Source organism: Podarcis tiliguerta (genome assembly GCF_965153285.1).
Source record: "Podarcis tiliguerta genome assembly, chromosome: 2".
Classification (NCBI taxonomy): domain Eukaryota; kingdom Metazoa; phylum Chordata; class Lepidosauria; order Squamata; family Lacertidae; genus Podarcis; species Podarcis tiliguerta.
In genome coordinates this window covers 88,849,601-88,862,137 of record NC_139535.1, presented here as the reverse complement: position 1 = coordinate 88,862,137, position 12,537 = coordinate 88,849,601, and the positions used below count along the sequence as shown (strand labels likewise).

General features: G+C 44.4%; 1 protein-coding gene across 1 annotated transcript; it reads right to left on the bottom strand.

Annotated features, from left to right (window-relative positions):
• Positions 1-350: 350 nt before the first annotated feature.
• On the bottom strand, positions 351-12,062 carry SLC25A19 (solute carrier family 25 member 19). The gene is made up of 7 exons (XM_083429988.1): positions 11,875-12,062; positions 10,655-10,835; positions 9,360-9,515; positions 7,319-7,489; positions 5,787-5,970; positions 5,171-5,301; positions 351-4,323 (listed from the first exon to the last, which is right to left on the bottom strand). The coding sequence occupies exons 2-7, from the start codon at positions 10,784-10,786 to the stop codon at positions 4,123-4,125; spliced, it is 975 nt and encodes a 324-aa protein (XP_083286114.1). The 5' UTR covers positions 10,787-10,835; positions 11,875-12,062; the 3' UTR covers positions 351-4,122.
• Between the last annotated feature and the right edge of the window lie 475 nt (positions 12,063-12,537).

Genomic DNA, 12,537 nt, shown 5'->3' with positions numbered 1-12,537 from the left:
CACAAGCTTTTCAGCTTGCCAATCAGAATGAACCACCCCACCACACCTCGTCCTCTTCACCCCTCAAGTCCTTGCACAGGCTTCCAATAGTGGGGCTAGTTAGTTGAATCCCACCCCCTGTATTTAGCAAGAGATTCCCAAAGCGCAACACATATTGATTATGCTGCTTGCAAGAGACCCTTCTGTGTATACGTCTGGTTTCACCTTCAGAACACCTGTAGCCCAGTCCTTCCCAGGTCACTGCTTGTGTGCAGAAGAAGGAAAAAAATGCTTGCGAGGTGCTTCTCCGGCAGATTTTTTAAGACAAGACATGATTGATAGGTGTCACACACAAAAAGTAGCTGGACAGATTTATGTCAAATATATTTATTATCTTTCTTCCAAGAGCAGCACATCTTTCACACAGGGTGAAAATCTGAGGCATATGCAAATCCTTAGCCCTCCACATTGAAAAATATATATGCTTATATATGAAGAATACAAATGCTGTAATAAATTAAGCCCTGATGCAACAACATGAGTTGGAAAAAAACTCTAAAAATCCTCAATAGTTGATCCTGAAACATTTGTTTTTTGTGCATCTGTATACACAAACAAAGTGCTTTCTGCAAGCATCTTGAGATGTACAATCCTAGACTTGCAGCTCAATATCATATCCTCTACTAGAAATCAGTATAGGGCCTTAAATGCATTAGATACTTCAGTGGGGTTCTCCACAGTACAGGTGCTCATGTCACCACTTTCAACTACCCCCCCCCCATTTGAGGGGGAGGGAGTGCTGAGCTCCTGATGCTATCTATGACGCTCAGTAAACCACTGGACTTCAAGGCTTAGCTTTGTAAAGTGCATATTGACATGGTGGTGGGATAAGGCACAAGATTAAAATTAGCCTACATAGTCAAAAGAGGTTTGGAAAATGAGCAGCAGGATTATTTCAAGGTAGAACCATCCTATTCATAAACCCTAGAGATACACACTGGGTTGCTTTTGCCACATCAGAACTATAAATGAGAGTAGCTTTGGATATTACAGAAAAAGCGCTCTGTGGTCAGTTGTGAAAACCTCTAATGCAGAGTGACAGGCACAATCTGAGCACAGAAAGTGGGGATGTGCATACTATTGCCATATTCAGGAGCCTGTGCATCTGAACGCGCAAGTTCCCCTTAACATTACAAGAAATACCACCTTCTAAAGGCAAAAACAACTGCAATTTTGGCTGGCTTCTTCACTTACATCCAATGCCACACTGAGGGCGAAACTATACATTGCTGCATTCATGTTGATAAGCCAACATACAGGGTTGCGGGGGCAACTGCATGTGACAACCAGTGAGTAAGTGCTGGTGGTGGCTTCAGCTTCCCACGACCAATTCATTTTCATGAGGCCATATCTCTTCCTGCCTGCCTGATTTCCAGTTAGGCATCTCCCACTCTCTGCCTCTGATGCTCCTCTGCAAATGCACCTTCACACATTAGCAATGTATGTTCAGGACCCACAAACATGCCATTCTGCCCAAAGTGAATGTTATAAAGGAACCTGAATCAGCTTGCTAACCAGTTCTTTGAAAGGAGGGTGCACGGGCAGCTGCTGATCTTCCCAGTGTAAACATTTCAGGAAGTACAGACAAGCTTCATTCTTGGTGTATGTAACTCAAGGGTTTGTACAGTAAAATTCTCTTCCAGCAATACACAATAAACAGAGTTCCAAAACATGTATGAGGAAGAATCATTTCTTAACAGGCAAAAAAGTAGAAAGTGACCGGAATGAACATTTCTGATTTTTCTGCTCCTGGGTGATATGGCTACGGCTTTACTGATCCAGCACAAATGATCCCATGGCCTCTGAAATAAGACCCCTTAGCTCTGAAGATTGTATAAGAATCTGCTTAATATGAGAGGTCTCACATCTGTCTTGTGTAGCAACAGATGGAAACATGAGCGCATCTCCACCCACTGTCCTGTCCAAGTCAGTGGTGTGGCTAAACGGGTGTGGCCCACACAGTGGCGCCCACACTGTGGGAGGAGAGCCTAGGGTGGGAACTCTGTCTGATGCAAGAACTGGGTGGTTTTCATTGGATCCCAGCCCAGACAGCTCCTTGGTTTGTAAGGCTGCAGAGACATTTCTCTCTCCGTTCCCCAAACTGCTGAGACATGCTGTAGTGCATGTTCCACATTACCAGCCAGCAGAGCTGATAATTAGGGGCAATGAGAGTTGTGATGTACAGGTTAGCCAACTGTTCCAGTGTCTTGTTACAGAAAGGTGCCTATTTTTTAAAAGCTTATTACCACACTGAAATTAGGGAAACTGCCTTCTTCTCCAGCAAGCAAAATGAATTGGCACGAGTGCACCCAGTTTATTAGAACAGATCTTTAAAACTACTCTATATGCCAAAATGCAACTGTATATTTAATGAAGAGCATAGCACAACTGCCAGCAGACCAATAAAACTACAGTTGGATGAGCAAATGGAGTCTTTCCTTTAAGAACATAGATCCAATCTTCAGCACCCCAATACTCTGGACATATTTGAAGGCTGCAATCCTAAACACATTTAAGTCTAATTTAACTTAGAGGGACCTACTTCCAAGTTTGCATGCATAGCATTGCACAGACATGTTTGCAGACTAGTTTTCCTTGCAGGTTTCTTCATTTAGAAGACTGGGCAAATTCAGTTGGACAAATGGTACAGTTTAGTTTAGCTCTTTGTTTGCTAAATATTATACTGGAGTCAGTTTATTGCAGATAAGTAGCTATTTCACTTGTGCTGAAAACCTGTGCCTGAGATGATCTGCCAGGGGATAAACTTATTTTGGAGCAGTTATCAAAATAGTATCAGTATCACAAGGCATTTTCTTCATTAGTATTCAAAACTAAAAGACTTGGGCTATGTTCAGAAAGAAACTTCCCCCAGTTTTCAGTTCAGTATGTGTGCATTAAGGTAGGAGTGCAGAAGTCAAGACTATAAAAAAAAGGAAAATGTTGGCACCTTTTTTGTGGGCCTATTGCAAAACTATACTGGCCACATTTGGGCAGGTGATAAAAAAATGTGCTTATATGGGACACACAAGCATCAATAGAACTGGCACAGAAGTCAGGAAGGGAGCAGATGGTTACCCACTCTTCTGCAATCCCCCCTTTGTTTGGACCCCACTGCTTTTTTATTTATTATAGAATTTGCTCCGTCATTGATAAAACACCATAACGCCCTCTGAGACCACCCACAAGAGGCAAGGACAAATAAGGACTGATGATACGCTGCAGCAGCTTCCAGTGCTGGCTGGTGCCCATTGGGACTGACAGACCAGCAGGTGGAGCCAGAACCAATGAGAAGCAGAGCCAGCTAGTTCTAGTTAATTCCCTATTATCCTCCCTACAAAGAGGAGGAAGCTGACAGGCAGTGCCACTGAGGGTAAGCTGAAGTTTGTGGGGTCAGAGTCTCATTGGTCCTAATGGAGCAGCACTCCCCCCCCCCAGCAGTTCTGCTTCCTATTCTGAACCACCAGTGCAGCCAGCATTCTAACAGGCAGCTGTGCCATCAAGCAAATGCCTGTAAGCAAGGCTTACTATAGCTCTGGTTTAAGGTAAACACCACAAAATGTCAATGCTGGAAAAGCCGGGCTGGCAACTGTGTCCCGGGAGAGTTAAGGGGGATGTGAGCAGGTCAAGTCAGGGCTTGATTCAAAGCAGTTAGAGCAGCCCCAGTCATGAGAAGATGGGGGAAAAGCAGAGAGAGATTTGCCAGTGGGTAAAGAACATTCCCCATTGAACTTAGCTAAGATGGGAGGGCCTCAATAGCAATACCTGTAAACTTCCTCCCAGTGTTAATGCCTGTTCCATAGAAGGCAAGACAAGAAGTGCTCATGGGAGGCATGACAGGAAGTGCTCCAGAGAGAAAAGACAGGCCCACAATGTCCTTGGTAGAAGCTGCAGAAGGCAATCTCCTCTCATTTGGGCCAAACATAGTAGTAAGGTGCTTTCTGGGCTTTGGCAAAGAGACAATCGTTGCCACTCTGCAAACACCCCCCACAATCCACATTCCACACCCCACACCCCGCTCCCCACATATGACAGTGTGGCTGACAGATTAATGTTTCAGTCTCCACAGAGAGGAGCTCTCTTATATCAGCCTTCCTGCTTTTTGGGGCCATTGGGGTACTTCACAGAGCGCAGGAAACTGCAGAAGATCTCATACCAGAAAAAGGTGAAGCCCGTTGCAAACGCAGCCTTCAGCAAGCTTGGCGAGAGGCCCTTGAAGAATCCTCTGGCTCCTTCGTCCCGTGCAATCTGTTGGGCACAGTCCACTAAGCCACTATACGTCCGCACCTGGGGGGAAAGAGAATGGAGTGAGGGATGGCACAAATCCAGCCCGTTAAGAAACCTTGTGCAGTTTGTAGCAGAACTCAACTTCCCGTTTTGTACTATTACTGGAAACAGTGGTTTGCAGAAACCATCAGCTAACGGATTAGGATGTCAAACCAGAACCTGATTGTGAACGGAATATATATATGTGAAGTTTCTGGAAGCTGTTGCAAAGAGATCTGGAGTAAAGTTATCCATGATATGAAAATGGCACACAGCTCCATCTCTCTGCTCCATCTGAATCAAGAGAGGCTTGGTGAGCTGCTAAGCCTGTGCTTGAAGGAAGATGGGCTGGATGTGGGCCAAAAAATTTGAGGCTGAATCCTGAAAAGATTCAAGGCTGCCCTTGAAAACGGCCCAGGAACTACAATTGATCCAAAATACAGCACTTAGATCAAATTCCCTTTAGGTCACATACAACTCCTGTTTTAAAACAGCTGCACTGGTTGCCAGTTTGTTTCCAGGATCAATTCAATGTGTGCACATTAGTATTTTAAAAGTAACAAATATACTGATTGTGTAATTGGTCTGGTCAGTGAGGATAAGACCAGTTTTCCAGTAGTATCTCCAATGAATCCATTTTGTTCCTCCATCACACAGCTCCAAATAAGCAGCGGGATTCTTAATTTTAGTGCCACACTGCCCTTACGTCACACAATGCTGTTATAAAGTTATCCTTTATAGTTTAAGACTAGGTTGTTTCAGATTTTACTTTCAATTTATCCGCCTGGTTTACATAAATTGTGGGCTACGTTAGGTACACAAAAAAAAGGGAGGCAGGAAGATCCCTGCAATCTGAAACGTCTCTCACCTGCCCAAATGCTGCCCGGGCTTGCTCAAAGCCAGCTACCTGCAGTCTTTTCTTGAACAGGTCAAAAGGATAAGTGAGGGTTTTGCTGAGGACGCCAGCACAGCTGCCGCAGACAAAGTTTTTAATATTACCTGAAAAAGAGAAGTCTGGAATTGGGGGATGTGTTTCAGAACTGCTTGGTAGCTTAAGACAGGAATTAGTTAAAGGCTTCCAGTGTTATTATGATTAGTTATCCATAGAGCACTTTTATTAAGCAGTGATTTACAAGAAAAACCAATAGCTGGAGCCCTTGGAGCAACTTTCCAAGCACAACTATGTACAACTTAGTGACAGACTGCATCAACTGAAGTGGGTGGGATTCATGAACCAAAAGCACTGACCACTAACAAGGAACCAGATGTTGTAGATATTACTGCAAATTTAGCGTGCTATTTTTCTGATATGCAAATGACCGTAGAGGACTTGGTCTATTTATCTGTATCATGTATTATTTATATGATCCTTGTTTATAAAGCCTAATAAAAAGTTATTTAAAATAAAAAACTGGGGTGGGTGGGGGTGTTACACAGGAGCACAGACAATTCCCCCCAACACTTTTCCAACCCCCAGGACTAACCTGTTTTCATTTCTTCACTTGGAACGATCCAGTCATACAGTTTCTTCAGGAGACTATAGAAGGAAAACTGGAAGCCAGCATAGGGGACAATGGCAATGAGAGTAGGGCTGAGCCCCTTATAAAAACTCAACAGCCCTTCTTGCTGGTACACACATGCTACAGCATGGCGGAAGTTCCTGTAAATCTAAAACAGTTCATGGGTGAGTATGTTTCCTTAACAGAGCCCTATGATATTTATTGCTCTATATGCATCAGTGTGTAAGTCAGGCTTCAGTAATGCTCCCAAAAAGCTCCAGAGTTTATGGAGTGGAGCTTCTGCACATACTTTTCACACCAATCAAATTCCACCTTAAAATGTCCAGTCAAATTTTCCCACCTTACCCACTTGCTGTGATCTTGCAAGCGGAATAGTAAACCTTGCTCCTCTAAGACCTAAACTCTATATAGGGTAAGACAGAATTATTTATCATAAGACGAGCCTACCCAATCAGGCCTATGGCCCATCTAGATAAAAAATCCTGTTTTCACCATCGTCAACCACATACCTGTGGGAAGCCCACAGGGAGAGTCCAAGCGCAATGACACACTCCTCCTCTCCAGTTTCTGGCAACTGGTATTCTTTCAAAGCCAACCTAATTGGTGGCCAACACAGCCTCCTGTGGGAGCAAGTTCTATTGACTATGCGCTGCATGAAGGCGTGTCATGCTAACTGAGCATATTTCTGCGAAATACCGATTGTTCTGAATTCAAAACCATCATTTTTCTGGAGACAGAAGGGAAGATCCCTGGGCCCAAAATTTAGACTTGTGTTGGGAGAGGGGAAGCATCAATTACTAACTCCACAATTGGTAGATGTGGGGAAATCTTATTTGTGGGGAAACCTTTACTATATACAAGCATGTGGGGCAGAAAAAAATAATTCACACCATGTTTTCATTAATATCTATGACTAAAGGAACTGTGTGGTAGAAAATCTTTACCACTTGGTAAATTGGCTATACAGTGGTACCTTGGTTTGCATACGTATTGGTTTGCATACGTTTTGGATTACAAACATGTCAAACCCAGAAGTGTGTGCCCCGGTTTGCAACCTTTTTTTTGGATTACAACCCTTTTTTTTTTTTTGGATTACGAACAAATTTTTTTGGGAGGCCCCACTGGCGAAAGTACGCCTTGTGTTACAACCTGTTTTGGTTTACAAACAGACCTCTGGAACAGATTATGGTTGTAAACCAAGGTACCACTGTATTCTTCCTAATGGTTTGTGCAAACCATAGTTTGCTACATTCAAACAAAATAGCAAATGCAGAAGCTTCCCATCTCCTCTTGTGCATGGGGAAAGGAGTGGAAGGGAGCCCAAGGGCCTATGGCCTGTGGCTGCTCATTCTCAACCCTGTAATTAAATAAAGAAACCGTCATGTGCTTCCAAGATCACCAAATGACCAGCACCTAAATTGGTGGGAGCAGAACCAACTGGGAAAGGATGCACACAGCAGACTTGGCAGGGGGAAAGCTTCTCACCCATCTCTTACCTTTGGCTCACCTTGGGCAGCCAAGCGGGTACGCAGTGTGTCCAGGGGCTGAACTGCCACGGTGGCAGCACAAGCAGACAGCCCGCCACAGAAAAAGTGCACTGTGAAGCCTCTGGCATCGTAAGATGTGCCCTGGTGCACCAACTTTGTCAGAAACTCAAAGCTTACAAACTTGCATAGAAAGAAAAACAAGAGATGAACACCATCAGTTTAAGTAAGAAATATGGTTGCCACCCACAGTGAGGAGAATGAAACCTATCACCTAAAATCTCCACTGCAGCCCAGCCACACACATCACAGTAACATTTGTAAAAGAAATTACCTATTTTTAATACAAGTAAGTAAGAAGAGGCATCCTGTCTCATACCACTTCAGCCGCACCCCTTGTGAGGAGGTGGCAGTAGCAGCATGAGCAGCTGAATGGGAAGTTACTAGTACTGGACCATCATGTCTTGTGTATCATTGCCATCAGGTTTCAACTCAACTGCTATGGCTGGACGTTAGGTTTCCTGGATGGTATCCCTGCAATTGTGTTGTCTGTCTTTTCTCAATTCCCAAGACCACCACCTACGGTGTCCCTGAATTCTCCATTAACTCTACTCTGGCAATTTTCAGTGAAGTTGTACAACTGACCTCAGCAGGGGTGGGGCAGAGTTGGAAGGTGGTCCAGACTGCACTCTGCATCCTGCAGGGGTTTTCAGTATCAGGACCAAACAAGCAAAGCATGTTCTAAGCCTGTAGTTATGATGGTGCCATTATGAATTAAATGAGCTTACAACATGAAACTCTGAACATGTTCAGTCTTTGTTATTTTATTTGGCAGCATTGTCTAGGCAAACACTTGGGTTTCTTTCTCTCTCTAATATAGTGGGGATACAGCAGTTGTGTAAAGCATGGAATTGTAAGCGGTGGGTATGGAGACAAACTTTCACCTTTCTGGCTTTGCCCATTTTTGGTTTCTCTCTAAACTGTCTTCTCCCTTATCTTTCTGTCTGTGAAAGCTCAGGGTGAAAGATTGGGTGTAAGCTTATTCACACATTTACTTTGGAATAAGATTATTGAACACAAAAGGATTTAATTCTGAGCAAATATGCGAAGGCTCAGGTTGCACCACACATGTTTTTCTGGGGAGATGATGGGGAGGGATGAAAGAAGCTCAGCGTAATATACATTATCACCTAAAGGTGGGAAGGAACTATAAGACCATTCAGTCCAGATGCTAAATCGTCTAGCTGTACCACTGTTTGCACACCTTTACTATCGTATAGTACTGAGGAACACTAGTGTCCTACAGCAAGTCGATCTGCATGCTAACAAAACGTTACTGAAACTCATCTATTTGTCCTCTATTTATACTACAGTCATCAGGGAGAAGGATGGAAAGATCGTAGCAACAGCACAGTCAGGATGCCAAACCACCTTGCAGTCACTGGATGGAAAGGGTCGTTTCCAATGCAATGTTCATGCAAAATATATTTCACCATCCCTCCTCCTCACGGTTACCTCCTGAAAAGCCTCTCCTGGTGGTCAGGGAACCTTCATAAAAGGCCTGGGGCTTCTGTACCTCTCCACACAGAAGAAGGGAGTGAGGACTTATTAGACTGGCAGTTGCAAAGAGAAAAATCAGACAGAGGGTTTCGCAAACTGCAAGAGAGGCTTTGGGGGGAGGGAACTGCAAGGAGTTGGAATGGATGCCTCCCTGAGAGTGTAAGGGTTTTGGATTAACTGATCCTTATTATTCCTTCCACACAATAGCATTATAATTACTTTGCACATGGTCAGAAAGCACAGGAAGAGTCCAGATGACAAAAGAGTGAAGTCTTTGTTATGCCCAAATGAGCAGTTTATAAACTATAATGTTGTTGTTGTTGTTGTTGTTGTTGTTGTTACTACTATTACTGGCCCTTAGAAAAGTGAAACTGGTACTTGAGGGCAAATAAAGGAAAGGCAGCTATAACAAAACAGATTTGCTGAGTAAGTCACTGGAAAAGATGAAACACTCAGGGTAGAGCGTTAATCCCAAACATTTCCTAATTCTTACCTGGACAGCTCCATAGGTAACTGAGAGGAGCTGAGCAGGGACATGGCCCTTCCAGAAAGCTGGTAGCCCTTCTTCCTGGAAAATCTTGCAAACAGCCTGCCAGATGCCATGATACTTAGCCTGGGGGTTTCTGGCAGAAAATGTCTCTATCTGAAGCTGAAAGAAGACAGGCATAGTTGGCTTTCAGTTTTAGTGTATACACTGTAAATTGCTTCATGGTTTAAATTCGGGATATAAAACCTGTGGCCTTCCACATCACCCCAGGCAGCTTAGCAAATGGTCAGGTATGCTGAGAGTTAGAGGACCACAGGTTCCATATCCCTGGTTTAAATAATTAGGGTGCTTCTCTCAACTCTTTCCAGGCCATGTACTGCTCTCATAATTCTAACTGTCAAGAGTTACCAGTTTTCACACAACATCTCTAAAGCAGAGGGCTTACAAAAATCAAATGGCATGATAATTAACTTCATCTTCTGAGGTGTTTGCATGCTAATTGCATGTAACACAAGCCTGTTAAACAAGTGGGGCCTATAACAAAAGGTTGCACTATGCTGCTATTCAATATCCCAGCTAGTGTTCTGTGCCCACAATGATTGCACTCTGTCCTCACTGTCTGCTTTTCTTGTCATGCCCTCTTTAGCGGTTTTTAAAGATGTTTGTATTCATGCAAATGTTGGGGTCCCTCTCAAGTCTGTTCATACCTCTGTCTTGTGCACTGATGATGCTCTTTTAGCTACATAAAGGATTGAGACTTGGAGAATGAGTTTACTTAACTGGCTGTCCAATTTAAGAACACTTCTTATGAGACAGCCTAGAAAGGGCTATACCACAGCTGGTTTCAGCCAGCACAGATAAATGCATTTGCTAGATCTTTGGCTAGAAAGGCTGAGGGACTTGGTCCCTCACAGTGTGTGAGCAAAATTGCATGAAAGCTGACTCATAAAGGAATACAGTGGTACCTCTGAATGTGAATGGGATCTGTTCCGGCGCCCTGTTCGCATCCTGAAGCAAACGCAACCCGCGTCTGCCTGTGCGCGGGTCGTTATTCGCCGCTTCTGTGCATGCCGTCATTTTGAGCGTCTGCGCATGCGTAAACGGCAAAGCCCGAAAGTAACACGGAGCGTAACCTGAAAACGCTCAACCTGAAGCACATTTAACCCAAGGTATGACTGTAGCTTCTTAACTATACAACTTACTGATCGAGAAGACAATGGGCATAGTTGATGGCTTAAGTTTGATGGCAAACTTTTTGTTTGTTCATTGTAGCAACACAGTAACTGTTATGTGAACTGTACCTGAAAACGAATCTTTAGGACGTCAAAGGGGCTGATCATTGCCCGAGTGACAAACCCAGATGCAGATCCTGCTGTTGCTATGTCCACGGTTGTAAGAGACGCACACTCGGAATCTGGGTCATAGCCAACCATCCCTCTAGGGTCCACAGGCAGCTTCAATATCCATTCACGCTAGCGGACACTGGTGATTTAAATATATATATGTATGTATGTATGTATACTGCTTTTCAGATGAGAAAATACAAAAATGCTACTACAATAAAATATTGACTGTCATAACCCCAATGCATCTTTCTTAATGTTTTTCTATTGAAAACTCTGGTTCCGATATAGGATTTTATTTTTCCAACACTGTAAAATGAATGTGAAGATAATTATTTACACTGCAAAAACAAACGATCAATCCAGAACAGTCTAGCAAACAGACAGCAGGGCAGTGCATTTATAGGAAACTTTTCTTGAAGATGCAAAGCTGCCTTACACTGAGAGAACCTACTCCAGATTTGTCTCCTCTAACTGGCCTTAGGATCTTAAGGTATTTTCATACACATCCCTCAAAAACCGTGAAGTGGGGACAGAAATATTCCATTTCTAACCATACATTGCTTGATAAAATGGGTTAGTAACAGAGTCAATGGCTCCAATACTAGTCAAATCAGACTGTTTCAAAGTTGTAGTTAGCTTTTCTCAGGTGCCTATCCCATGCCTGTATCTCATGCACAGAGCTTTGGGCATGCTACAATTGGTGATTTAATTTTTCAGTCGAAAAATCCAACACACTTAACCACTGCACCACACTGGTTCTCTTAAGACAGCCTCTCCGAAAATCTGCAATTCCTGAAGCGACCCTACGGCCACCACCACTCAAAAAAACCCCCTCAAAATTCGAGGGGCGGCGCTGTTGTTTTAATTTGGCTTTGTACTTTTTGACGTTTCATTTATCGTGCGCTACTACTTCTGCTACAATTGTGTGCTTTACCGTGTTGTAAGCCGCCTCGGGCGTGGCTTTAACTGTGGGAAGGCGGCGCAGAGATCACATCGCGCAGGAGGAAGCGCCGCCTGAGCATGTGCAGAGTTCCTAGGCAGCGCCGCTGAAGGGCCATCCAGAGGACACGGCCTGAAGGGAGGAGTTTGAGTGGCGGGAACCAATTGGCGGTGTCTTCATTCTTTTAGCGCCGCCCACCTCCCCTGCCCCACAGTAGGACCCCCCGGCCACCTGCCTTGGGTCGCGGCTCCCTCCCGTAGACTCGCGCCCGCAGCTCCTCCTCAACGCGCTTCTCCCGGCGGCAAAGGAGGGCGACTACCGCCCAAGTGACAAGGCCGGGCGGCGGCACAAGCTCACTCCGCCCAAAGGCCCGGCGGCGTTGGAAAGCCGGCCTCACGCTGCCCTCGCGTGGTAGCCGCTTGGTCTTCTGGGAAATGTAGTCCGCATTCTCTGAAGCGGCTTCTTTTTACTGTAAAGGGAGAGGAAGAAAGGGGCGGGGCGGTGGAATTTAGCTGCGAGGAAGCTCAGGAAAGGCGATATATATATCGGCCTGTTATAAAGGCAGCCGGACCTGAAATGTGCCAAGGATGTGTTGGAATAGGAGCCCTCTGTGGAAGGAGAGGCACGAGGAAACATACGTGCATGGGGTGGGTGGGGGTGGAGATGCAAAGTTATTTATTCTGGTCATGTATATTTATTAGAATTCACAGGGCGCCGGGCTGGAGTTTCCTTCGGAACAAACAAACAAAAAAAGATTTTATGTTCAGGGCACAACACACCCCTCCTTTCATACAAATAAAGTATGTGGTTGACAGCCTGATCCAAATCTGTTTATTGCATATTTTTAAATAGTTTAAAACTGGGGCACCCCAAACCGATTTCATTTTTTGTTCAACTT